The sequence below is a fragment of the Gigantopelta aegis genome, chromosome 3 (assembly GCF_016097555.1).
Source record: "Gigantopelta aegis isolate Gae_Host chromosome 3, Gae_host_genome, whole genome shotgun sequence".
Lineage (NCBI taxonomy): Eukaryota > Metazoa > Mollusca > Gastropoda > Neomphalida > Peltospiridae > Gigantopelta > Gigantopelta aegis.
This window is the reverse complement of record NC_054701.1, coordinates 27,712,630-27,729,783: the sequence shown is the minus strand read 5'-3', so window position 1 is coordinate 27,729,783 and position 17,154 is coordinate 27,712,630. Positions and strand designations below refer to the sequence as shown.

Genomic DNA, 17,154 nt, shown 5'->3' with positions numbered 1-17,154 from the left:
GTCAATTCTATGATGGTTTTATTTCTATAACAATTGGATAAAACAGAGCATTACATGTATACATACACAATTCATACATATTACTTTTTAATGCAACTGAAACATGGATCAAAATTATATATATAAACGCTTTACAGTCATGTACATTTAACTGTATAAGGGGACTTCTATAAAATCATAGCCCAGTGGTAAAACACTCGCTTGATGCTCGGTCAGTTTGGGATTGATCCCTGTCAGTGGACCCATTGGACTATATCTCGCTCCAGCCAGTGCACCACGACTGGTATATCAAAGGCTGTGGTATGTGCTATCCTGTCTATGGGGTGGTACATATAAAAGATCCCTTGCTGCTAATTGAAAAGAGTAGCCCATGAACTAGTAACAGTGGGTTTCCTCCCTCAATATCTGTATGGTCCTTAACCATATGTCCGAGGCCATATAACCATAAATAAAATGTGCCGAGTGCATTGTTAAAACTGAAGTCTGTTTAAAACATTTTGTCAATAAATTTAAATAGAGTTAATTTTTCTTTTAGCTTAGTGTAAAATTTACATAATTCGAGTTCGTAATCGAATTCAATATACTTCTGTGTATAGATGATAAATGTTTGCACATAATGGTAGATAGAGGGAGAAGGGTAGTGATGAAACCTACACAAGGCGTATACGAGGTATGGGGTGTGGGTATAAAATTGATTTTAACATACTTTATGGATGGTCCCTAGTGACATAAGACATTAAACATATATTTACTGGAAAAACATCAGGGACCTAATTCACAAAGGTCTCTTAGGCTCTGCTAGACAACAAAGCATCCTCTTTGCAAGTCTTTTAGCATTACACTGCGATATCGCAAAGCTGCAAGAGTTTAGCGAATTAGGTCCCAGCAGAATACAAGAATCTGAGAAGCTCTGATGTTTACTAGCTCATAAGGAAATGTATAACATTTTCGTTTTTAACAACTTCACATAAAAAGTGAAAAAATAAATAAAAATAATGGACGGACAGTAGTAAACTCCAACTGGCTACACAACAATGCAGTGACATATTAATAAATATCAAGAAAAAACATTAATAACTCAAAGCTGGAATGTTAAAGCCGCACACCCTAGTTCCATCCAGCGAAAATAAATTATAATTTGGTTAATCTACAAACCTGTAACACACTTAGATCACGTTTTTATCAAATGGAGTGAAAAAGCAGGTTTTATATCGATAAATACCATGGGAATCCCCATGTCCCAATTGCTTGAAATAATTTTGAAAGTTAGTATTCTGATGTCACCGGTAGATGTCGCTCGAAGCACAACAATGCCTACGTCAAGACAAATTTCACAGACTTGGGGTGCGTTCCTTTCACCTCTCCTGGACATGTTCCAACTGTTCTGTCCTGGTTGTATCCCCTCTCCAGATATCGTAAGACTTATCAAAATTATTGGTTTTAAGGGTTTGTAACGTTTTGTATTGAGACACTTACTTGTCTGAACTTTATTGTTACTGAAAATGTTCACGAACTGTGAAGAAAAATCTCACAAATGAACAACAAGCAAACGACAACAAATCGGATGTTGATTGCGTGAACTGTGCACGAGAAAACAAACCGAACCAAAATGATAACGGTCACGTGGTATACCAACGTCTGTGACGTTTACACAGGAAGATTCCCTCTAAAAATAGATTGGACCTCGCTTGCTTAACGTTTTTTTCTCGAGTGCGCGCGGAATTTTAAGAAATACAAAAAATGCATTTCGTGGTTTTACAAACATCAGGATTACCAGGATTACCAAAAAGCACTTCAGGTGAATGGAAATGTGTATTCTAAATAATAAAATGTAAGTAAAGTGCAATTTTATTTGTGAAAAAAATAGGTTTAATAGCAAAAAACGACGCCGTAATGGTTAACAACTAGCCATAACTAGGGTGTGTCCCTTTAACACCAGGCCTTGAGTTATGAAAGGCTGAACATTCAGAACACTAGTTAAAAACAAATTATGTCATCATTTCTGTTCAAACACGTATCATTTTTGTTTTTAACAATTTGACAAGACAGTTACAATAAAGATAAAAATATAAAAATACTAGACGGACAGTAGTAAACTCCAACAACAACAACAGGGTAACATATTAACAATAAATATAAAAACAAAATACTTATGACTTGAAGCAGGAATGTTAACACCAGGGCTTGAGTTATGAAAGGCTGAACAAACCAGAACATTGGTTAAAAACAAATTATGACATCATTCCTGTTTTTTTAACTCAAGCACAGGTTAAGACACAACCATACTGAAGGCACAATAAAACACCAAACATTTTGTAACCGATATTAATAAACATATATAGGCCCATATGAAGAACACAATGCAATATAAATACAATTCCACCTTCTTATAAAATCTGCCTGTGTGGTAACCTCGATATCAAAGCTACTTTCACATATTTCATAGTTTTTGTTCATAATTTTGACTTTGGACAAAACAAAATAAGCCCATAAAATTTTGCAAGAGTTTTAAAAAAAACCCAGTGGATTATAATGAACTTTTTGGAGAAGATCCACGACCAGGACCAGAACAGTTTTCAAGTGGCAATAATATTAACAAGTCAGGAAACATCTGGAGGTTCATCAACTCTGTTAAATTAAGATGATAAAAATGAAAGGCATAAAATGTTCCAAGCTTTTTAAAATGCTATTAAAGACACTTAATTGAATCATTGGTAACTGTCAGATGTATATAAGCGCACCAATACATTAAGGATATGTAGTAAGCAAGGCACTATATTAGATCATCAAAATAAAATGCTGAGTTTTACGAAACGGAAATTGAACCTTGTAATACCATACGCAGATCTGTCATGAAAAATTTTAAGGGGGTGTAATACATTACAAATTGTGATTTATACCAACAGCAGAAGATTCTAGCGGTGGGGAGGGAACTAGGTATTTTTATTGTATTGGTTTTAAGTACATTCTGGAACCTTCTGATTCAGCTTTTCTATCATTGTAAAAGGGGTTGGGTGATTATAAGACTCCATCATATGTATCATGTGGCGTAGAAAAAGTACACCCAAAGTGGTAGAAATTTTGACCTGGGACAAGGCTTACCAAGTCCCATGGTAAAAAATTTCACCAACGAGGTTTTGTACTTCTTTTTTTTTATCCCACATGACGGCATATGATGGAATCTTTTTCTCTCATTCATTCGATAAATAAACCATTATTTTTCATGAATAGACAAAAATGGCTGAACAAGTAACTTTTTTATTTGACCATTTTATCATAAATAAACTACACTACCATATTTATTGTGTTTCTTTCATGTGCTAAATAAAACTTAACACTACAAATTAACAAGATAGCTTTTATAATGAAGGTTTTAGTCATACAATATTAATTTTAAAACGTGTCTAATGACCTCATATCACCATCTCACATTAATATGATGTCATATATTACTCATGACGTCATGTTAAACAAGTGCACGTGATATCCCATGTAAGATAAAAATTTCTTATATAGCTTTCTATATACCTGAGGATGAGAGAAAATAGAATCCATCCTTTATTTTCATCACTAAATGAGATCACTTCTCTGATTACTGCTAGACTGATATTTTCTTTACATTAAGTCTAATTACTGGTACTAGTTTTAGGAGAGTACTTATATAAGCTCTGCCTGTTGTGCAATCCTTTTGACTTTTTTCTGATCAATAAAATATCTCAAAGCAAAACAATAATTACTGGTTACAACTCTATCATCATATTTTCTTTACATTAGTTCTTATCACTAGTTATACATACAATTTACTAACTGATATTTGATCATATTTGCTTTACATTAGTTCTTATCACTAGTTATACATACAATTTACTAATACTAACTGATATTTGATCATATTTGCTTTACATTAGTTCTTATCACTAGTTATACATACAATTTACTAATACTAACTGATATTTGATCATATTTGCTTTACATTAACTCTAATTACGGGTTACAACTCAAATGTACAAACAAAAAACCTTTAATATTTTCAGTGTGTTAGCTATAACGTCCCATGAAACACTGGTTGAACATCGTGTCATCCTGTACAGTACGACTTGTGGATTTCCAAGTCCCTGGAATTGCTGTACATTTTATCACAGAAGGCACAGGCAAGTGTTGGTGCTGGATGACTGAAACCATCTCCATCTGCCCAGGCATACTGTCTTGGTTTACCAGACGGTGGTTTATTTGAACCTACAACAGAAAAATGTATAAAATAGTCAAATTACGTTGAAAACTTCTGTTCAGAAATTCTGATGCAATTTCAGTATTTTCATCTTCGTATTATATATTATATGTATTTCAAAAGTTACAGCTAGGCTAATTTTAAAAACAAACTGGGTGCTCTAACTTCTTGAGAGTCATTTTAAATCCAGATTAGTTCAACTTAAATTTCCGTAACCATAATTTTATCATATTTCTACATTTGAAATTCTTTTCGCAATGTAACAAAAAAAAGTATAATTTTTCAGTTTTCCAATTCAGTTTGGTACGGTGTAACAGTTCTCATGCTCACATCTAAATTAAATGTGCTATTATAATCACACAAATCAGTACAGAAGTTAGTAGATTAGTGTGGTGGGGGGAAAAAAATCAGCTGTTAGGTAACATCTATTAAAAATCCTGTAAAAATTACATAACAATGTTGTCTATTTAATTATCAAAGACTGTAAAGCAAAATTTAATTTTTTGCATGGCTTTTTAAAAAAAGAAAAGAAATAGATATTTATTTGACCTTTAACAGTTTTGTTATGGTTCCCCTGAGGTGAATGTCCACTCTTCTTCATTTGAAGATAAGCACCAATACTCGTTGCATTCACGGGCACCATCACTTTGTTAGCACTGAGTGGTCTCCCCTTCGTGCTACCTGTCTTAGCTGACACAGCACTGGTGGGTCGCGTTGCCTTGCCAACCAGGAATGTATCATTAATATTGACATGAGAAGCGCTCGAGGTATATGTCTGTTCCTTTGTAACAGGACTTGGTTGTTCCCGGGCCTTGTTAGGAACACTGTTGGACGAATTGCTGTTGTTACAGTTTAAACCCCTACAAAACAATACATTGTTTACATCACCCTTCTGTATGTTAGTAGTGCTTCTGTTGTTCTGTTATTTAAAAAATAAAATCTATTCCACTCACATTTAGAAATTGGTTTGGATTTTTTTGGATAGTCTAAATTACTATGCTAAAATGTTTTCAATTGGACGATATGTAGCCCAGTGGTAAAGTGCTTGCTTGATGTGGAGTTGATTGATCCCCATCGGTGGACCCATTGGGCTATTTGTCATTCCAGCCAGCTCACCATGACTGGTATATCAAAGACCGTGGTATGTGCTATCCTGTCTGTGGGATGGTGTATATAAAAAATCCTAATGAAAAAATGTAACAGGTTTCCTCTCTTAGACTACATTTCAGAATTACCAAATGTTTGACATCAAACAGCTGATGATTAATAAATCAATGTGATCTAGTGGTGTCGTTAAACAAAACAAACATGCACTTTTAACATTTTTAATTTGTTGTCTTGGTTGACATCAAAGTAATTCAAACATGATAAACATTATTTCTCAGATATTTTTATTCAGAAAAAAGAAGGTGCTAAAACGAACAGCAAATTTTTAAATGTGCATTTTTGATTAATGAAAGAAATAATGAGAAACCGAACCAAATAACAAATAATCTCGTACCGAATATCCTGATAGAGTGAGCCTTGGTGGTTGTCGCGGTCATCAACGTGGTACTGTTCTAATGTACTGGTCTTCCAGAGAGGGGTCGGCTGAGTCATCTGAAATATGTTCACAAAACAAGACATTCATAATACTAGAGGTGGAAAAACACATGTCTTTAAATGACATTTAAAATTCTTAGAAACACATTAATAATAAATAATACAAATTTGACTTTTTGGGGATAAAATTCAAGCCACAATTTTAGTGAAGGTAAGTGATTGTTTTATTAACATAAATCTTAGCTTCGCAGTATCAAATCACCTTGGTGGATCCATTAAACTGATTTGGGGGTTCTCTCGTTACAACCAGTGCACCACAACTGGTCAAAAGCTGTGGTATGTGCTATCCTGTCTATGGGAAAGTGCATTTAAAAGATCCCTTACTGCTAATGTAAAAATACCAAATATTTTAGCTGATGATTAATTAATCAATGTGCTCAAGTGGTGTTGTTAAACAAAACTAATTTCAACTTTAATTAAACAAGAGAGCTCTGCAGCTTCTGAAAATGTTAACAAGGAGCCATTAACAATTATTAACATATTCATGAGTGTATAAATCATATTCTTTTGTTCTTGACCCCTTCTAAAAGTGACCGGCCTCGGTGGCATCGTGGTTAGGCCATCGGTCTACAGGCTGTAGGTATTGGGTTCGGATCCCAGTCCACAAGGCTCAATGGGTAGGTGTAAACCACTTGCACTGACCAGTGATCCATAACTGGTTCAACAAAGGCCATGGTTTGTGCTATCCTGCCTGTGGGAAGTGCAAATAAAAGATCCCTTGCTGCCTGTCATAAAAGAGTAGCCTATGTGGCAACAGCAGGTTTCCTCTAAAAAAACAAGTGTCAGAATGACCATATGTTTAACGTCCAATAGCCGATGATAAGATAAAAAATCAATGTGCTCTAGTGGTTCATTAAATAAAACAAACTTTACTCTTTTTTTCCTTCTAAAAGTGGACATAAAAATGTTTCATGTTTGTGAATGATCCCCAATATCTGACTGGCTTAACATTTATAATGAAAGAAAGAAATGTTTTATTTAACGACGCACTCAACACATTTTATTTAGTTATATGGTGTCAGACATATGGTTAAGAACCACACAGATTTTAAGAGAAAACCCACTGTCGCCACTACATGGGCTACTTTTTCCAGTTAGCAGCAAGGGATCTTTTATTTGCACTTCCCACAGGCAGGATAGCACAAACCATGGCCTTTGTTGAACCAGTTATGGATCACTGGTCGGTGCAAGTGGTTTACACCTACCCACTGAGACTTGCGGAGCACTCACTCAGGGTTTGGAGTCGGTATCTGATTAAAAATCCCATGCCTCGACTGGGATCTGAACCAAGTACCTACCAGCCTGTAGACCGATGGCCTAACCACGATGCCACCGAGGCCAGTCATTTATAATGAATATATTTGAATTAAAACGTCCACAATATTTGACGGGTTCAGTTGTATGAATTAAAGACCACCTGACCTTCCACTGCACTGGCTGTACCATACACTGCATGTCCACACCCTGGGGAAGTGCTTTAGGTGCACAAGCAAGTCACCCTCCCACAACAAAACTAAACCCCCCCCCCCCCCAAAAAAAACACCCCAAAAACCCCCACCTGTGAGGTCTACTTTTTGAAAAAAGATTTACAACTGTGACTGACTTTTATAATATCAACACTCACAAAAATCCTTTTCCAAGAGTTGTGCACCTCCCCCAAACGAATCCTGCACTGGATATATATATACATATATCTATATGTATATATATATATATACAGTGGAACCTCGTTAGTCCGGACAGTATGGTTATTAAAACAAACGTCCAGATTAACAAATTTCCGGATTACTGAAATGTACGTGCTGAGTAACCTCCCTTGATTCAAAAACAAAATAAAAACGACACATTTGAATTTTAGAACCAAACAATTCTTCAACCAGTTTTGTTCTGTTGATCCACCTCTTGGTGTGAATAAGCACTATTTGCATGTCCGTGAGGCCAGTCTACTATTCAGTAGTGTACTGCCAGGTGCTTGTCTTAAAGTTAGAAAATGTGATTAAATAAAATGAAATACTGTTTAAGACATGTTGAATTGTTGATACTAAATGTTTGATTACTAGCGACAAGTTTTCAATTTTATTAGTCGTGTTTTGTCGTACCGGTTAATGGTGTGAATCTAGGCCACGTGGTCGAGTTCATTTCCACAAAGTGGGTACGTTGTTGAGGAATGCATATTGTTTCTCACTTATATACAATCATTATTAGTTTAAAGTTTCTACTTTTACAGATTATATTTTAAACATATTAAATGGCGAAATTATAATTAATTTCTGCTATATCTACTGATATAATATAAACGCCAACATGATACATCCCTCCGCCCCTAGCACAGAAATACAACTCTCTCAAAACCGGCGTGAAACTGAATGAGCATTGTTCCACTTATGAAAGAGTCGCAAGCCAGTGTTTTGATAGCAATAACATATAAAGACGTTTCCTTTTGGGATACCAAAACAATTATGACCAGTATTCAGTAATAAATCATATAGGCAAGTTGGGAGGGTAGTTACAAAACGAGGTGATGGGGTACCGTAGGGTATGATCAAGAGTTACCCACTTTTAAAAATAAAATACACCCCCCCCATAAAATAAAACAGCCAGTCTGGTCATAGATCAAAGAAATTATATTTTAAAAAACAACAAACACTTGTGAACACTTGTGCTTTATCCGACTAACACTAAATAAACACAGGTGAATGGTTAAATAAACTGCGGTGTGAAACCCTGTGCAGCCATTTTATCTCTGTCGATTCCTTGAGCGTTAATTGGCAGATTACTTTTATGTTCAATCAGCGGTGACCGGTCAAACGAAGCAATTTGTCTTTACTTTTTACATTTGGTTCAGAATTATGACCATCCGGTTCCGGAAGCTGAATATCTGGATTAATGAATAACTTTACTGAGTGGTCGTTTCGTTTTGCAAAAACAACGTCCGTAAGATGAGGATTCCGGACTACTGGAGTCCGGACTAACGAGGTCCCACTGTATATATATATATATATATATATATATATATATATATATATATATATACAGTCAACTCCACTTATTTGCACATCGGTTTATAGCATAATTCGGTTAATCGACTATTTTCACCCAACACGGAACCATTTGCCCTTATAACACTACAAAACATCCGGTTAATTGCACAGACTACAGGCTATATATCGGTTATTTGCACATATAAATAACGATTTTTTTTTTTTGTGTGCTAAATTAATGTCACAAATGACTGAGAATGTCTATCAAACTTTGGCAAAAAAAACTCAAATAAATCACCGATTAATCTGTTTTGTTTGAGCTCACTGTGTGGTAAGCCGACTGTAATCGCTGTTTACAGAGTCGACGTGTGACATGCAAATGAGATGGTGTGCACGTTACTACTGGTGAATCACAATACCCGACTACAAGATTTAAGAATGACATAATTAAGTTGAATAAACCTAAGACCTAATGTTTTGTTTGCAATATATTGCTGTTAATCAGAGGCCATCTCAATAACAAGTAACTCTCCGACTATTATTTTTAGAAGTACCGCCTGTGCGCTTGTACGCATGCGCACTCAACTATTGAGGCCCTATTCGATTGACGTGTTCAGGGCAATCATTGTTCTGTATCAATTATTACGTTATGTTGAGAAGCCTTGTTAATAATTAAAAGATTACAGATCAATCGTCCTAGGCGGTTATGTTTTTAATAAATGTGACCGAGAAAGGGTTGTTGTTCACTTATTCATTAGATGCAGTGTACGCTATATCTGTTAAACGCAAAAGAAACGATTTATCACTTGCTTCCCGGAAAATGTAGCGGAAAAAAAAAGACTGGTGGGGGAGGTCGTCAAAAAAAACAAACATAACAAAGACCGTTATTTATGGATCGTCCCTAAGTTTCTGCTATATTGTTAGACACCAATCAGTCGGACCTCACCATGAAGGTCAGTCAATTGTGTTAGACCGGTCATGCATGCAATGCAGACTGCTGGAACTGATAACGACTCACTAGCCGAGCTTAACTTTAATTGCTTAACAATAGCAAAGTCATTATTTGGGGATCACAAATAATACCAAAGCTTGCCGTATCTTTTGGGATGGAAAGAACACCATACCAGCAAATGCATACAAGTTCACGTAATTCTATTCGGTCAATCAACAGCCCGGTAATTCCGGAAACTGACGTCATTTTGTAAACACGTGCACCGATGAAACGTGAACTTTTTGATGGTTCTGTTGTTTCAAGTTTATCTCATTAACTACATGGCTAATACACTTTGTTTACACTAGTGGATGGTCAGTGGGTTTTTTTTTAATGCACAAAGTTTGTGTTTTTAGAAAACGATGCCAGTTTGTGGTTTTAGAAAACGACGCCCAGTGACGGACGTTGTTGGTTTTTTAGAAAATGATTTCTGGTCTGGCAGATTAAAACAAAAACGCCATGCTAATTATATATATCGATAGATATATTTTTTTACATTTATATATATCCAACTGCATGTGACATGTGTTAACTGTAATAGTTCCGGTATGAAGTACCGCATTATGCTAGACTGTCTCCCATGCCACTTTGTAGTTGGATGGCTGTTACAAAGTGAAAGTCGGTACTCTATCGGTTAATCGACTAACCCGGTTAATTGCACAAAATCGAGCAGCACCGAGGGTATGCAAATAAGCGGGTTATATATATATATATATATATATATATATATATATATATGCATTAAAATCTGACCTGATATTTGACTGGCTCCGTCGTCTTTGATGTCTTCACAGTCAGGACCTTGGTAATCGAGTTACGCAAGCCTTCATTTTGTTCCTCTAGAAGACGAATCCTTAAAGTGTTGGCCTCAACTTGCTTCTCCATATCCAGTACAATATCTCCTGATCCTTGAGTCAAAATAGTGTAATAGACAGAAATCAACACCATTTTTAATATCAATAGAAACAAATTTGAAAATGTATATGATAAAATAGCTGTATACACTGGGTAGCTGTACATAACCTAAAATAACTTAAGGGAGGGCTGAAAAAAATAGTAATATAATCTTCTCCAGCTAGACAAAAAGGGCATTTGTAAATTAGATGACATTTTTTTTAATGGGATTTTTTTTTCCAGTTTTAACCCTGAAGGAAGGAAATGATTTATTTAATGACACACTCAACACATTTTATTTACGGTTATATGGCATCAGACATATAGTTATGGACCACACAAATATTGAGAGAGGAAACCTGCTGTCACCACTTCATGGGCTACTCTTTTCGATTAGCAGTTTTCACCCTGAAATGCTTAAAACTTTTTTTATGAACATACACTTACATATAGGCACATATGTTGTGTTCACAACACAATATGGTTTCCACAAAGTAATAAATTAGCATAATATACATATTCTGAATGAATGGATGTGATGAACAGCCTAATTTCATATGCCATCAACACAATTCATGAACATAAGATTAAAACACAGAAAAACGAAATAGAAAACAAAGGTTGATAAAATGAAGCACACTGTAGAAGAACAACAAACCTTGGTAGTCTGGATTCACTGGGCCATTGAGATCGGGGTACTCGATAATCAGCCGTTCACGTTCCTTAGCCTCTTCAAGTTTCACTTCCAGTTTTTGTATCAACTCACGGGTCTCTTGGAGATCCTTCTGTATCTCGTCTTTCTGTCTGGTCAAGTCCTTAATCACAGTCTGAAATGATATATAGGTTTACAATTACATCTGTGACACTAATAATTGATCGTCCCTACCCCTTCCCCCCCCAAATTTTTTTTTAGATCATTTTCTCATTTTATAAAAAATTAACCAGACCTCTAACCTATGGCACTTTCCCTATAGTCCCATGGACTGGCCCAAACATCCCAACAGCCAATCAAATGATGAAAATCTTCCAATAAGTCTTGGTCAAACTCTTCTATTTCACGAGCTGAACAGTTCAGGCCCTTTTAAGGGCCCCTATGGGCAACCTTGTGAGACATTTCAACGTCACCTAGATCCCCTTAACGAGCTACTCTCGGCTTACTAATCTTCCAAAACTATACGTAGCTTCCTCCTTTATTTTTTGGCGGACTGTTCAAAATTGTGCCTAATTTCCTTCTCAAAATGCACACCATTTCTCTTTGGCTTCATCCTCTGGGACTCAAAATTCCATAGCACCATACCACCCTCCGCCTGTTACCGACCCTGGTTGGACTGCTGGTGCTCCCTTGTACTTGCCAGTGCAGGCAGTCCCCCCTCCATCCCACCCCACCCCTTTTCCATCATGGACGGAGAAGCTGATAGCAACTTACTTGAGTTGATTGGCTACAGAGATGTTCAGACCAGTCAATGGGACTAGGGCGAAAGTGCCAGGTCAGGTTATGCATGAAAAGAAATTATATTCTCTGTATGGCTGCACTGGCCTCAGTGGTGTCATGGTTAGGCCATCGGACATGAGGATGGTAGGTACAGGGTTCGCAGCCCGGTGCCGGCTCCCAACCACAGCAAGTTTTAACGACTCAATGGGTAGGTGTAAGACCACTACACCAACTTCTCTCTCACTAACCACTAACAACTAATCCACAGTCCTGGACATATAGCCCAGAAAATGACAGAAATGGGATTGTAAACACATTAAAAAAATCTCCACTCCTGCATTAGAAATTATCATTATTAAAACATAAAACAGTATGCTCGTATCAACAATTAAACTAAAGATGAATACCGTATACGCAAAAATGTTCGCGAATAAAATATACCGCAAAAATAATCGCGAACACATTGACAGCACCACAAATTTAATTACGCGCGAACTTATTTCCGATTTGGTATAATTTTCATGGCTACAAAACACAAGCAGTCAGAGGTACCTGTTAAATTTATACCGAGTTTCGTATGCACTTTGTCTTTACCACCAAATTATCCACAAGGTCACGTGGTTCTGTAAACCTGCATGGTCACATGGATTTGATCGAAGTGACACACAAGTGGGTGTAAGTCTGTTGTTATGTAATCTCAGTTTTGTTTGTTTTCTTTGTAACCTTGAATGGAGTTTGTGGGTACCACCAATAATTAAAAGTTATTTCTTTTGATATTTGCGTTTTTCAATTTTCTGTATCACATGTGCGTGTTCCATCAGTAACATGTCTTATCAGACATACATACAACATTGACGTCTCGCTGACAGCATGGTAATATGTCCAAGTGTGTGTGTGAAATCGTCATTGAAAAGAGTTTGGCAAATGAAATATGGGTAATTTTGATTTTATTATTGGGGGTAACAGTCGCGAAAATAATTCCTCGCGAAAATGTAAAACGAAAGCCCGATCGCGAATTATTTTAGCCGCAAAAATATTTGTGTATATGGTAGTTTATAAATGAGTATAATAAACAATTAATATATTACAAATATGTACGCAAAATGATTATTAAGTCAGAAGTAGTAGTAGTGTTAAAGACTTACATAAAAATAAGTTCAAAGAAATAGAGAATAATACATGAGTGGCCGTTACATACCATTTATCTCACAATGGGTTGTTTTAAAATGTATCTAACAATCAAAAGTGAGTTTGATATGTTTTTAAACAACTAGTTGTGAGATAAATGGTATTTAACGGACACGAATGTATTATTCTATTTCTTACATATCCTCAAAAACCAGGTTTTAAGCAAATTTTAACATCTTTATCAACTAAAAGATATTTACAACCCTTTGCACTTGTAGCTGACAGACACATGATTGCCAGGTTAACTATATGTCACAGTGTAATCAATTTCCACTGTGCTGCTTTTCCATTGGACGTATAGCATTGGTGACCTGGTCATCACCTAGGTGCAGTCTTGAAATTGTTAACACACGTACATGTGTAAACAACTATGTGTTATCAAAAATAATGCATGGTATTCTCACCAATGGGTAAGAAACTAAATTTTCACCTCATTTTCTTTGATAGTTTTCTGCAATTCTGTTATTTGACTCTGTGTTGACTTCAGCGACTCCTCCACAGCCTCTTTCTCGTCTTCAAGTCCCAACAGCTGATCTCGGAGCTCAGTGTTCTCTTCGTCCAGTTTGTCAATACGACTAATCAAACTCTCCTGCTTCGACTGGAGAGACTGGAGATAAACACAAACATTAACCACTCACCGAAATATTCAGTCCACAATAAGAATCAGGCTGTAGTAATATAGGTACTTTTTCAGCTTGTCAAAAAAAAGGCAATTTAAAAAAAAAAAATTAAAAGGCAAATGACCCCCCCCCCCCCCCCCCCCCCCCCCCCCCCCCACACACACACACACTAGTTATGGTCCTGGGCCCCATTCCACGAAGCGATCTTAGCCCAAGTGATCTTCTTAGTGCTAATATCACCAGCTTCGGTGGCTTTATGGTTAAGCCATCGGACATAAGGCTGGTAGGTACAGGGTTTGCAGCCTGGTACTGGCTCCCACCCAGAGTGAGTTTTAACGACTCAATGGGTAGGTGTAAGGCCACTACACCGACTTCTCTCTCACTAACCACTAACAATTAACAACTAATCCACTGTCCTGGACACACAGCTCAGATAATTGAGGTGTGCCCAGGACAGTGTGCTTCAACCTTAATTGGATATCAGCACGATAATAAGCTGATATGAAAATGAATGAAAGTGCTAAGATCACCTTCAATGCTTTTATAGTTATGTACCTAAGGTGATCTTAGCACCTAAATCCATAACTAGTGTGGGCGGGAACATTTGCCTACTAACAAATTTTAAAATTGCTTTTTTGACTAGCCTCCTACAAAATAAAAAAACATCAAAGGAAAAAAAAGGATAAGCATTCAGGTATCACAGTTAAAATTTACATTAGTTTGAATTGTCATAATCACCCACTAAATTATTTTTCCAATCATGTGTGGATTGCTTAAAAAAATACAAGTCATTTTGGTTACCATTTAAAAGCAGTGACCACTCTTTATATTCAATTTTAGGTCTCCTTTTAATATATACTCTTCAAAAAAAGTAGGGGAACTCTAATAAGAATTTACAATTGCCAAAATTGTAAGGTATATTAGCTGTGAGGAATGGTTATATGATAATAGTAAATTAATTGGGCAAACATTACAACCAGTAGTTTAGTATTACAGTAGGTCTTGAAGGACGATTGTGGTCAGAAGTGAAATTTGAAAGTTGACGTTTTTTAATCAGTAAATCGCAAATTAAAACAATAAAAATGACTTTAAAAATCCCAATAACTACTGTATAATGAACAGAATGAAAAAGATTGACAGAAATAATGTTCCACAGTGATTAATCAACCTTCCTGGAAATTGTCAAAATCGAGAATGACACGCCACGCACGTGTACAGAGCAACTGCGTGATGCATGTGAAAACTATGGACTGTGTTTCGGTGTGTTGATAAACAGACCTGAACGTTCTTTACTAGGATATCTGTAGTCAAAACGTATGTTCGGTCTAATAGTTGATATTAACATTAATATTTCAGGTTCCCCTACTTTTTTTAAGAGTATATATATATATATATATATTTTTTTTTTTTTTTTTTTTTTTATCATGCCTTATGTGTTCACTTTGGCTGAAGCTACAAGGTCTACATTTTTTGTCATATTATGATGCCTTTAAAATGAACGAAGCCTCTATTATATATAGATCCCAAGCACAAGATTAATTCCAATATAAATTTTATAATACACAACGCCTACCTGTTCATGCTTTGAAACACTTCTGTTCTTGGCCTGTTCCCTTGTGAGATCTATAGAAGACTGTTTCAAGGTGTCTGTAACAGTTTTTAACTTTGACTCTAAGTTGTTGACATGACTCCTCAGTTTATCTATTTCTAAAACTGTGGTAGATTTTTCTTCTAGTTCAACTTTCAACTCCTTGTTTGTTGTCTCTACAAAATAAGTACCGGTATTTCATAAATAAACTGGCAAAGGCAATATTCACACCTCCTGGATCCCCACTTGTACTAAATTGTAGTCAACCAGTTAAGCATACTTGAATGTGTATCTTGTATTTGAGTAATTCAAGGGGGTGTTACTATTGTTTAATAAGATTTTAAGCAGAACAAAGTACCATTCTTGACTTTGTGGTAACTTGTTCAAGACTTATTTCGATCTCTTGAATTATTTGATGATTTGGGGGCATAGCAAAACAGCCTCTTGACTGCTTGACAAAGATGGTTATATAAGAAGGTCAATATGCATAATATATCAAATAAAAAATATTTTCAATACGTAGTAATACTGTAAATGGGGGGGGGGGTATGTGTATATAAATTTCACATCATTTGCACCCAAACGTTTCACAAAATTTATTTGCATACATTATTTTTTACTGCAGATATGCATTACAGATACAAATGGCTGTTTGCGATATTTATGTTGTGAACATGCTTTCTTAAAGGTGCTATTTCAAAGTTGCAATAATGGCGGTTCCCGCCAAACACATTTATACATTTTTGCTTTGAAACATAAAGTTTATTATAACTTTAGCTATATTCCAGGGTTTCTGCCAGAGGGTAAAACGGGTATGGCGCCATACCCAAATTTTTGCAGATTTTATTTTTTAAAGTTAATCTTTTGACACAATTATGATTTTTAAAAACCCTAATCCTAACCCTAACCCATTTTCTTTCTGAGGGAGGCCCTCCATACCCCCTGTCGACTGTGGTTGCATTCAGCACACACATTGTAAATATTCAATTCCATAATGCCATACCCAAAAATGTATGCCTAAAACAAAATTAACTAAATATTTCCATTTACTAATGGAATTTTTTGTATTACATCATTGTGTTGTGCAGACACATCCAATGCATTAAGTTTACACAGAATTCTTTGTGGTCAACTGACAAAAGGAACAAAGATGGTGGTCATGCTCTCTTTAATTTTAGCCACAAATTATTCAGGAAATCCCTCTTGTTATCCTGTGCAAGAGTTTTAAAAATTATTATTCTAGAGTTAATTATGGAAAGATTAATTTGTAGTTATTTATAACACATAAATGTGGAAATATTGTAGTTTCAACTTTGACATAGCACCTTTAAGGTGCATTTACGATAAAAACATATCGTAATATTAATCTCATTTACAGTCAATATTATATCATGATTATTTTTAGACGGTCTCCTAATGTTATGCAGGGTGATCATTATTGCTGACAGGAGGAGGATGTTTGAGAAAAGCAGGCAGCTGTATTTGCTGATTGCAGTGAGGTGTACAGCTGTCATGCTGAATAGTGGCAGCAGCAATAGCTATTGAAAATCTCCACCTTCCTCTTACTAATCAGGGATGCAGAAAATACTCACCCACTCATGAAATCGGTCAAAATTATGACGAACAAATT

At 35.8% G+C, this 17,154-nt stretch overlaps 1 protein-coding gene across 1 annotated transcript in view; it reads right to left on the bottom strand.

Moving 5' to 3' along the window:
* Positions 1-1,823: 1,823 nt before the first annotated feature.
* LOC121367811 (coiled-coil domain-containing protein 157-like) overlaps positions 1,824-17,154 on the bottom strand; it is a 20,206-nt gene continuing 4,875 nt past the window's right edge. The window contains exons 5-11 of the mRNA XM_041492195.1: positions 15,510-15,700; positions 13,747-13,923; positions 11,355-11,523; positions 10,556-10,710; positions 5,730-5,827; positions 4,778-5,088; positions 1,824-4,236 (exon numbers count right to left, since the gene is read on the bottom strand). Coding sequence (XP_041348129.1) covers positions 4,079-4,236; positions 4,778-5,088; positions 5,730-5,827; positions 10,556-10,710; positions 11,355-11,523; positions 13,747-13,923; positions 15,510-15,700 — 1,259 coding nt within the window. The 3' untranslated portion in view covers positions 1,824-4,078. The remainder of the gene's footprint in view (positions 4,237-4,777; positions 5,089-5,729; positions 5,828-10,555; positions 10,711-11,354; positions 11,524-13,746; positions 13,924-15,509; positions 15,701-17,154) is intronic.